The sequence below is a fragment of the Mastigoproctus giganteus genome, chromosome 12 (assembly GCF_048544385.1).
Source record: "Mastigoproctus giganteus isolate SK-2022 chromosome 12, ASM4854438v1, whole genome shotgun sequence".
Lineage (NCBI taxonomy): Eukaryota > Metazoa > Arthropoda > Arachnida > Uropygi > Thelyphonidae > Mastigoproctus > Mastigoproctus giganteus.
In genome coordinates this window covers 34,520,429-34,532,630 of record NC_143586.1, presented here as the reverse complement: position 1 = coordinate 34,532,630, position 12,202 = coordinate 34,520,429, and the positions used below count along the sequence as shown (strand labels likewise).

General features: G+C 41.4%; 1 protein-coding gene across 1 annotated transcript in view; it reads right to left on the bottom strand.

Annotated features, from left to right (window-relative positions):
• LOC150076876 (spectrin beta chain-like) overlaps window positions 1–12,202 on the bottom strand; it is an 800,006-nt gene that overhangs the window by 571,763 nt on the left and 216,041 nt on the right. Inside the window, exon 13 of the mRNA XM_090386889.1 lies at window positions 6,054–6,298. Within this exon, the coding sequence (XP_090243015.1) occupies window positions 6,054–6,298 (245 nt within the window). The remainder of the gene's footprint in view (window positions 1–6,053; window positions 6,299–12,202) is intronic.

Sequence of the window (12,202 nt, the reverse complement as noted above, 5' to 3'; positions counted from 1 at the left end):
CTGGCTAAAGACAAATTTCCGCACATCTATCTTTCCTCAATTTGAATTTATGCCGCCTCAGGTTCATAATCTGAACAAGAATTCAGCGTGCTGAACCCATTCAAGGCCTTATACACCTCAATCAGATCACCTCGTAGGTGCCTAGTCTCCAGCTGCTGCAATTTGCAGAACTTAAGCCTCTCTTGGTAAGAGGATCCCCTTCATTCCCCTCACCAATCTTGTTGTCCTTCTCTGTACATGCTCAAGCAAATCTACATCCTTCCTAAAATAAGGCCTCCAGACCTGTACGCGTACTCAAGGCATGGTCTGAACATTGCCTTATACAGAAGGACAATCACCTCCTTTTCCCTGCTAGCAAAATTCCTGTATGTCATTGACAAAACCCCCATGACCTGCCCTGGCAGTCTGTCTACATTGCTCAGTAAACTTCATATCTGACTGCACAATTACCCCCAGGTCTTTTTAATTTTCTACCACCTTAAGTATAGTACCACACAGTTGGTACGTTCCTCTGGGGTTACTTCTACCCATATGCAGTACTTTGCATTTGTCAATGTTAAACTTCAGTTGCCACTTCTCAGCCCATCTGCCCAAATTTTCTAGATCCTGTTGCAGTAACACACTGCCATTACTGTCATTAACAGCCCTGCCAACCTTTGTATCATCTGCAAACTTCGACACTAAGCCTGATATACCTTCATCAATATCATTGATAAATATACAAAACAACAGTGGCCCCAACACCAAACCCTGTGGGACTCCACTAATAACATTAGTCCACGAAGGGCAGCGCCCATTAATTACCACCCTCTGTCTTCTCCCACTCAACCATACTTTTATCCATTGTATCAGCTTACCCTTAATACCATTCTGCTCCAATTTGTACTGTAGTCTTCCACGTGAAGCAGTGTCAAAAGTTTTCCTGAAATCCAAGTATATGATATCAAAAGTATTTTTTGCATCCAGTTCCTTTGTAACCACATCATTATCAGAAGATTACTATTGAGAATTATACAAGGAGCGAGGGAATGATGCCAGCAGTGGGGAAGATGGATCGCAAATTAGTAACACATACAACATATCTGATATCCTTCCTGATGAGGTAAAAAATGAGTTGAAGAAAATGAGGAATAATCAAAACGCCCCGGGGGAAGATGAGGTTACTGTAGAGTTGTTAAAATTGGGAGGAAGAGACATGACACAAAAACTGGCAAGAATCTTTACATAATGCATTAGAAAAGGTTTGATGCCTAGGGAGTGGAATAATGCAATCATAGTTTTGCTGTATAAGAAAGGAGATAAATCAGAAATTGGAAATAATAGACCAATTAGCTTGTTATCACACATTTACAAGTTGTTCACAAGGATCATTACTAACAGATTAGAAAGAATACTTGATGGGAATCAAGCTACCATATTTCCCCATGTATAAGATGCTCCCACGTATAAGATGCTCCATTTTTAAGATGCACCACCCTCATTTTGGGGCCCGAAATTTGAAAAAAAATGTATTACATAAAGTTATAGAACTCAAGTTTTATTCATCATAAAACTCATCACTGTCAAAACTCCCATCCATTAGCTTGGCCTCATCTGTGTCTGATGACAAATCAGACAAATCAGACCTCATCTGTCTTCATATATTGCCTTGTCCTCAGTTCCATCTATGGCATTTGAAATGCCACACTTCTTAAATGACTTGACAACGATCTCAATCTTGATATTATCCCAGGATCTTTTCACCCAGGTACAAACTTCTCCTATAGTTGGTTTCTTCACTCTTCCTGCTGGTGTCATATTGTCCCCAGAAGACTTCATCCATTGGTTCCATTCATATCCCATGGCAGCTTTGAAGGGTTTGTTAATGCTGACATCAAGTGGTTGGAGCTGGGAGGTCAAACCTCCAGGTATGACGGCAAGTTTTGTTTTTTGCTTTGCAGCAATCTTCTTTGTGTTTTTTGTTATGTGTGCCCTGAACTGATCAAGCACCAATAGGGCAGGTTTGCGTAAGAGCCCACCTGGTCTCCTGCTGCAAACTTTCTCAAACCAGATCTTCATCCCATCCAACCCTTGTCATGAACGTGGATAATCACTCCTTGAGGAATGTCTTCTTTTGGCATTGTTTTGCATTTGAAAATCAGCATAGGAGGCAGCTTGGTTCCGTCGACACAACAAGCTAGAACAACTGTATAATGGCTCTTTTCATGTCCACTTGTCTTCACGGTTAGTTTTAAACCCCTTCTTATCAACAGTTCTGTTACTTAGGACATCAAATTGAAGGGGGACTTCGTCCATATTTGCAATCTGTCCCAACTCAAACTGATGTGTCTTCCGACATTGAATGACAAAACAATGAAATTCACGGACCTTCTGCTCATAGCTTTCAGGCATCTTTTGGGTGCGTGTATGCATGCTTAGTCCATTCCGTTTCATGAACTTGAAGCACCAATTGTGTCCTCCTTTGAAATAGTAACTTCTTTTTCATCAGCAATTCTTCTTGCCTCATGCTGAACCGTCTTTGTGGACACAGGAATTCCAATTGCCCTTTAATCCATATCTTCAATTCCCTCTCTAAATCAGGCCATTTTGCTGACTTGCCTCTCATGGTCTTCTTCTGCCGTGGCGTGTTCAGTAAGGTTTTTGGTAATTGGTCTATACAGCATAAGGCAATGTTTTCAACAAAACATTGCCTTATGCTGTATAGAGTCAAATGCCAGGCATGACGGTGTTTATATTCATTTCCTTTTTCCATTAGCTGTGATATTATGTGAAGGTGATCCATAGTTGAGAATGCTACCTCCTTCATTAGACTAGTAAAGACAGTAGTAAATTTAAAATTGAGAAAGGAGTTCGACAAGGAGACAGATTATCTCTGAAGTTGTTTACTGTTGCCCTTGAGGAAGCTTTCAGAAGATTAGACTGGTCGCAGAAAGGAGTCAATGTGAATGGAGAGTACCAAAACCATTTACGGATGACATTGTGGTCATAAGCCAGGATCCCAAAGAAAATCTTAATCAGTTATGCAGAGTTAGTAAGGATTTTGGACTAAAGTTGAATATGGCTAAAACAAAAGTAATGATGAACAAGTATGCCACAGAAAGGGATATAATGATTGAAGGAGCAGTAATTGAAAAGTTGGAGCCATATACTTATCTGGGAGAAGTCATTAGCTGTAATAATGATACATGGCTGGAAGTTAAGAGAAGTATAAATTTTGGATGGATAGCATTCAGGAAATATAGTCACATACTGAGGAGCAATATCCCAATTTCTGTGAAATGTAAAATAATGGAACCAATGTATACTCCCCACCATGACATGGAAGTAAAACTTGGGCACTTACCAAAAGAAGTGAAGAGAAGCTGAGAACGACACAACGAAGAATGGAACAAATTATATTGGTAATCAGACTGTTAGATAAAAAGAGAAACACATGGATTAGGCAGCAAACACAAGTAAAGGACATTCTTATTAAAACTAAAGAGGTCTTGGGCAGGACACATAGCTTGAAGACATGATGACAGATGGACTAAGAAAATGACAGATGGACTAAGAAAATAACAGAAGGGTACCCAAGATGAGCTAGAAGAAAACTTGGAAGACAACAATGGAGATGGACAGATGAAATTCATGAGTTTGCGGGTAGTAAATGGATGGCCATTGCACAAAACAGAAGGAATTGGAAAGTTGCTGGAGAGGTCTTCATCCTGCAGTGGATTGAAAATGGCTGATGATGATGATGATCATAAATACTATTACATTAACTTGTCATTTCAGTATGTACATGCTAATGCAATAAAATGTATGCTTGGTGTACGTAATCGGTAGTCATGATTGCCATTTGCATGATTTCTCATATTTCCATTAATTACACCTTTTGCCCATTGGGAAGATATTTATGGCAATTAGGTATATCAGGTGGAGTCTTTTTATTGGATTTCATTCACAGAGATATATATCCCATCTAAGAAATGCATTTCGAACATTTCTGCAACCCACAATGCAGCGCAAAACACATTATTTGTAAAATTCACAAATTGATGCAGTTTTTTTTGCCCGGCACTATATATTTTAAGAAACTAAAATGGATAGAGTACTGCTTGCTTTTTTTATATATTATACCCTAATTCCATTTTAAAAAAAAATATTGTCTGATGTTATAAAGACCAAAGAATTAAGCTGCACATACATATGTATATATTAAGTGCAATAGCATCATTAATACACAGCCATTTCTGAATAAATCAGAATATTAGTAAAACGGCATCGTTTAAGTTATATCTCATATTGTGAATACCTTCACAACGAGTTGCCATGATATTGCACTACTTCGAATAAATAATGCTTCACCTAAGGAGAAGACTAATGTTACTTATTCTCAGATAGATACCACCACCCAGACGGCACAGTGTCAGGGCCAAATAGCCCTGACACTGTGTCATCTGGGTGGTGGTATCTATCTGAGAATAAGTAACATTAGTCTTCTCCTTAGGTGAAGACTAATTGCTTATTCGAAGGCGCCTCCATAGCCAGGTGGGAAGGAGCATCAGCGCGTAGCACACACGCTTCTTGATTAGACTGGGGTTCGAGCCCGTCACCACCAAATATGGAGGATGCGGAAAGGTCAGGGAATGACCACCGCATATCCCCGGAGCAATATGGCCTCAGTTGCTAATGCTCCTAAAAACCAAAATAACACACAAACAACTTATTCGAAGTAGTGCAATATCATGGCAACTCGTTGTGAAGGTATTCACAATATGAGATATAACTTAAAACGATGCCGTTTTACTAATATTCTGATTTATTCAGATATAACTATGTATTTCTGACATGCCTGCACTATATTTATACATAGTCTAGACCCTCCAATAGCTTGAGGCTTATGCCCTAAATTCTTTTAGAGTCTAAATACATGATTCTGATGGGATCCTTCCACTTGTTCAGATTACGAACCTAAGGGGGCATAAATTCAAATTAAGAAAAGACAGATGTAGAATAGATGTGCGGAAATTTGCGTTTAGCCAGCGGGTGGTTAATTGCTGGAACAAACTTCCATCTGTCGTTGTGGAAGTTGATAGCTTGAATAAATTTAAGGAGGAACTGGACAGGCATTTGGAGGGAATGGTGTGATTTTTTTTTTTTTTTTGGCTGATGCAGCATAAGCTCATACATTTGCTTTCTTGCATCACATGCCACTACTACTACTACTACTACTACACCATCAGGCATCTCTCATATTGTAGAGTTATACTTCATAACTGTTTTGCCATCATTGCATCATTTGGGTACCTACCCACCCACCGAAGAAGGGCCAAATAGCCCTGAAACGGCACCAGGGGGAGCCTGATAATGTCCGGAGTTTCCAAGAATAGGTAACAACAGCCTTCTCCACTGGGGAAGCGTTGCCTATTCGAGGAGTTTGAGTTTTTGAGTGGTGTGAGTTGAAGGAGTTACTGTCCCTTTCATTCTTCTACACTGTTTCTTTTCCTCTTCCACTCCTACTATTACTTTCCCTCTACCATTTTGCTTTTCTAAGTCTAATAGGAATGACTGGATAGTCGAGTTATTATCCCACACAAATACAAAATAGCCCTGAAACTGTGCAGTCTGGGTGGTGGTGGTGGTACCTATCTGAGAATAAGTAACATTAGTCTTCTCCTTAGGTGAAGTGTTACTTATTCGAAGTAGTGCAATATCATGGCAACTCGTTGTGAAGGTATTCACAATATGAGATATAACTTAAAACGATGCCGCCTTATAAATATTCTTTTTATTCAGAAATGGCTGTGTATTAATGATGCTATTGCACTTAATATATACATAGTCTAAATTTGCTCGCAACTTGAGGTTTTAGCCCTAAATGAATCTTAGCTGCACATACATATAAAAATTGAAGTAGAAGATAGGTTTTTGTTGTAGGTGTTTGTTTATTTGTTTGTTTGTTTTAAGTTTTATTTAATTTATGCTGACATTACAAGCTTTATTCCATGTTTGCCTGTACCATTTTGCTAACTAATAAATAATATACATACTAGAAGACTTCATTTTACCTTATTTTTACTAATTAAAAGATGCACAGTGGTAAGATCATGGCCAATATCAACAGATGAGAGAATTTGCTCTTTTTCTTTGATCCATGCCTCTTCTTCAGTCATATCCCAATAGAACTGCCACAATTTACGAGATTCTTCCAATCTACTGCGCCTTTCCAATGCCAGCTGTACCAGCTCAGAATATGCTGCTTCCAATTGATGAATGCGTTCCATTATTACTTTCGGATCAGTAGGATGATAACCTATGATATAATGCAATATTTGATTAAATGATTTTCATGTACATATCTATTTATACAAGTATATACTACTTAGACCTAAAGTGGCAAATTTTATCTGGACCATTCCAATTCAACAAATACAGTATTTTACTCTTAATGACACAATCATCAATAAGTTACGTGAAACCTCTCAACATACCCTAACTTCTAATAAATCACTCTATACATATGAAATTGAATTATGCTTTGAGCATTAGATAGCAAAAGACAACTGTTGGTTGCCACTGGAATGTCATGCCTGAACCCTGTCAGCAGTCATAGAATGCTGCATGCAAATTGTCACGAACATTTACCAGTAACATTTCAGAACATAGTTTTAGACAATTTAAGCAATCAATGCTGAGATATTTTTGTTATAAAGTATGGATGCACAATTTTCAAATGAGGTAAATTTTTCATTCATTTTACTTAAGTTATATTCATTAATAATTAATTATTTTACCAAGTTTCAGTTACTGTATCAACAGAAGGAATTTAATTTTAGAGTAGAAGTTTTAAGGGAGTTTACTAATGCATTTCCCTCCACGTATAAAACTGAATCAATATGGTATCTTGCCACTAACACAGATAAACTATTGTTGATATTACTTATATAGTGAATTAGCATATAACTGCACTGCACTGCACGCACCCATGCACGCACGCACGCACACACGCAGTGTATGATATCTGCATAAATACAGTATGTGTTCACAAGCAAACTGTACACATTGGAGCGGTGTGCCATTAAGAGTAAGTTGTTGCTATGAATAAAAGGATGGTTGAGTAGGAGAAGACAGAGTGGTAATCAATGGACACTGCTCTTCATGGACTAATACTATTGATGGATTCAGTATAGGGCCCACTGTTGTTTTCAATATTTATCAATGATATTGATGAAGGCATATCAGGCTTAATGTCCCAATTTGCAGATACAAAGGTTGGCAGGGTAGTTAATGACAGGAATGATGGTATGCTACTGCAACAGGATCTAGAAAAGTTAGGGAGATGGGCTGAAGAATGGCAATTGAAGTTTAACATTGACAAATGCAAATTACTTTATATGGGTAGAAGTAACCCCACAGTAATATACCAACTGTGTGGTAATACACTCAGGGTAGTGGAAAATGAAAACGAGCTGGAAGTAATTGTGCAGTCGAATATGAAGTTCTCTGAGCAATGCAAACAGGCTGCCAGGACAGCTCATTGGGTTTTGTCAAAGATATACAGGAATTTTGTAAGCACGAATAAGGAGGTGATTACCCCATTGAATAAGGCAATGATCAGGCCACATCTTGAGTACTGCATACAGGTCTGGAAGCCTAATATTCCAGGTATTGGCTAGTTCCATTAATCAGATAGAATCAGATCAGGTTTAATTTGACTTACTGTTATAAAAGGAATCCCATGTGCTGTTATATATAGATATCTTCAAATAGTGTAAGACGGCAGACAATGAATTTTTGCAGCATGGAGCAAAAGCAATTTTTACTTAAAAAAAAAAAAAACCATAAAGGTTCGTCTGCTTCCAGATAGAAGCTTTGCACTGGAGAGGTTCTGAAAGCTCCCAAAGCATTTCTAAGAGCACTGTGCTAATATTTAGTCTCTGTATAGTAGTTTTTCTATACAGTTTATTGCAGTCATAAACTGGCAATCATTAGTCTAAACAAGACCCAATCATTACTCTATAGAGGTAGTAAGGTGACTTAACTCCGCCATGGACGGTCCCAAACCCGGCTGCGAAAGGAGGAGGGTGGTCATCCTGCCGAAATGACCAGAACCGGGAAACCGGGGAAACTAGGCAAGAAACTGCATGAAATTCGGAACAAGCTCTTACAACAATGTTACCGCATCCGGGGTAGCCGATGCGCCAGCACTGGGGACCCAGGGTACTGGTGTGAAGTGGACCACTGGCCACAGAACAAGCTGTTATAACAATGTTACCGCATCCGGGGTAGCCGATGCGCCAGCACTGGGGACCCAGGGTGCTGGTGTGAAGTGGATCACTGGCCACAGCAATAAGCTTACTACGCCGAAAAGGACAATTAACATTGGCGAATGGAATGTTCGAACGGGGCACCGCGTTGGACAAAAGGAAATCATTGCCCAAGAACTACTTAGGTGCAAGATATCAATCGCAGCATTATCTGAATTAAGGCTCACCGGGTCTGGAACGATGATCATCCAACCACCAGCACCTAACGAAGCGGTTATGCTATTCTACTCTGGTGGCGAGAAACGAGAAGCAGGAGTGGGCTTTATGGTCGATGCTCAGGCCACCAGTAGTGTGATCGCTTTCCAACCAATATCGGACCGCCTGGCAGTCCTTACTGTCAAGGGCACCATCAAGACCCATATTATCTCCGCCTATGCGCCAACTGAGCTAGCCTGGACCCGACCAAGAATGACTTCTACAACCAGCTCCAACATACGCTGGATTCAATTCCGCAGACAGAAGTGATCATCCTCGCAGGGGACTTTAATGCCCATATTGGCGTGGACAGATCTGGTTGGGAAACAACAATGGGCAAGTTTGGCCATGGGAAGATCAATGACAACGGACTACGTTTGTTGTCCTTTGCCGCATCTAACAACCTGATCATTGGAAACAGCCATTTCCAGCACCCTCAAAAACATCAACTTACATGGCGAAATCCATCTGGCAAGGACTCAGCAATCCTGGACTACATTTTGATCAATGCCAGATTTCGCTCATCACTCATGGATGTTCGTGCCATGAGGGGACCTGATTGCGGATCTGATCATTACCTCATCCGGGCTAAGGTGCAGCTCAAATTACGGCATGCAAAAAGATCATCTCGGTCAGCCAAGCTGGACTGGAGGCAGCTAATGAATGCTGCCAACAAACAGGCATATCAAATCGCCCTATCCAACCGCTTCGAGATGCTGGCTGTGCCCGAGGATATAAATGAAGAAGAAAAGCAGATCTCTGATGCCATCCTGGAATGTGCCAAGCCCCTATGTCCACCTGCCCGACGTCGAACGCAACCATGAATATCAGATGAGTGCCTCGACCTCGTGGACAAACGGAAACAGGCAAAGTTGGTCGACTTTGAACGGTACCGGCAGCTAAACCGAGAAGTCCGACAAAGAATGACAGCAGAAAGAGAAGCATACTGGAACCAAGTGGCAGACGATCTTGAAGTGGCGGCATCCAAAAACAAGTACCGCACTCTCTACCGCACCCTCAGATGTCTGAGTGGAAAGACTAAATTAACTAGTGACAACATCAAGAATGCTGATGGGACCTTCGTGCGATCACCATCCGAACGCCTGCAACGGTGGAGTGAATTCTTCAAAGCTCTGTATAATCACAACCCACCTCAGGGACCGCTAGCAACAGCACTCTCGATCGACCCCCCTGAGGTCTCCATGGTCGATGTTGAGCCTACAGTAGAAGAAGTGAAAGCAGCCATACAATCCCTGAAGAATGGCAAGGCACCAGGAGTGGACCAAGTCACCACAGAAGCGATCAAAGCCGGGGGAGATGTACTGCTTCGCCGACTACACTCACTCCTCAAAACCATCTGGTGCACTGAACAAATTCCGTTAACATGGAGGAAAGCCATTATCGTACCAATCCACAAGAAAGGTGATAACCGGGACTGCAAGAACTACCGTGGCATCAGCCTCCTTTCCATCATTGGAAAGGTCTTTATGAAGATTATCCAGTCAAGACTGCAAAAACATCGCGAGCAAACCAGTCGAGAAGAACAGGCAGGATTCAGACCCGGGCGAGGATGCTGTGATCAAATCTTTGCCATTCGTCAGCTGATGGAGGAGAGGATCCGGTGTGGACAGCGAACCGTCATTGTTTTCATTGACTTTAAGTCTGCTTTCGACTGTGTCCACCGGCCTGCCTTATGGAAACTACTAGAGGTTGAACATGTACCTCGAAAAGTCATCACACTCCTCCAAACTGCATACAACGGTTTAACCAGCCAGGTGCGCATCCAGAACGATTTATCTGAGGAATTTACCATCCAAACTGGAGTCCGCCAAGGGGATGTAGCTTCCCCGTTGCTTTTCAACATCGTGGTCGACGCCATTATGAGGCAAGCATTCAGAAACAGACAGGGCATACAATATGACAAGGATCACTATGTGACTGACCTGATGTTTGCTGATGATAGTGCTATCCTTGCCGGTAACGACGCTGAAGCCACGGAAATCCTCTACGACATTGCCCGCATTGCCCAGCCATACGGTTTGAAGATCAATGCTGGTAAGACAAAGGCCCTGACAACAGATGGGTCGCAAGCCACCATCTATCTCGAAGGCGTCCAGATCGAGCAAGTGCAGGACTTTAAATACCGTGGGTCGCTGGTCCAGGAGAAGAAAGTTGCATCCACCATGGAAATTCACAGCAGAATTGGACAGGCGGCCACTGCGTTCGCCTCGCTCAAATGGTGTCTGTGGAAGAGGACCAACATTTCCACAAAGACTAAAATCCGACTCTTCCGGACTTTGATCCTGCCCATTCTTCTTTACGGATCGGAAACATGGATTTGTCTCAAGTTAGATTTGAACAAACTTGAGGTATTCCAAATGCGATGCCTGCGGCAGATCTTGGGCATCTCTCTTCGCGACCGCATCACTAACGATACCATCCGCGCCAGATGTCAACAGCAACCAACCATTGCCGACCAAATCCAGAAGCGAAGGCTCAGATGGTTTGGCCAAGTATGTAGAATGGGCACGAACAGAATACCATCCACACTCCTTTGGAGACAACGACCCACCCAATGGAGCATCCAACGGACCGCGCCTAGGAAAACGTGGGCCAAGCAAGTGGAAGATGACTTGAAGAGCCAACGTCTCGACCTTAACCAGGCCAGGACTGAAGCCATGGATCGTAAGGTATGGAAGAACATCACAGAGCAAGTCCGAAACCCTGTGGCACCTACAGCAGCATACTGGTTGCGTGGCCAACCGCCTCCCCCAGCTGCCAGCTAAGGACCAAAGAAGAAGAAGAAGAAGGTGACAGTAGGCACTTCATGATATAGATGGTACATATCAGAATATGTTTGATTTCTTTAGACAAATGGTTTGTAGATAAGTGACATGAGACCGAAAGTTTAGTTTTTTAAGTGTCTAGTATTAAGCCTAAAAACTGGGCAGTGTTAACAAGTGGAATTGGATTATTATTGATTCTAAGCTCTGTATCAGGATGAAGTCCATATAATTTGCAAAAGTGAGTAGTGTGGATTTTTGTTCCATCAGGCAGTAGCAGTTATTTAAGGTCCAGGATTCTATTTTAGCTATTGCAAGTTGTAGATAACTTTCAATATTGGGCACACTCTGTGACCAATATTTATATTTGCAGAAATTAAGAAAGGCTTAAGTTCTGCAAATTGCAGTAGCTGGAGACTAGGCACCTGCAAGGAGATCTGATTGAGGTGTATAAGACCTTGAATGGGTTGAGCATGCTGAATTCTGATGAGATTCTTCTGCTTGCTCAGATTATGAACCTGAGGAGGCATAAATTCAAATTGAGGAAAGACAGTTGTAGAATAGATGTGTGGAAATTTGCCTTTAGCCAGCAGGTGGTTAATTTTCCTTTAGCCAGCAGGAACCAACTTCCATCTATCATTTTGGAAGTTGATAGCTTAAATAAATTCAAGGAACTGGACAAACTTTTAGAGGGAATGGTTGTGTGAAATTGGATTTATTTATTTTTTTATTTTTTTGGCTGATGCTACATAAGCTCATATGCTTGCTTTCTTGTATCACATACCTCTATTACTACTACTACTGAGAGGAGATGGGTACGTTGTCTGCATACATAGACTTCAACAGTTTTTGGGATATCCTGTGTCATTCAGACTGCAAACAGGGTTACATTCCGTATGGAACCCTGCAGGA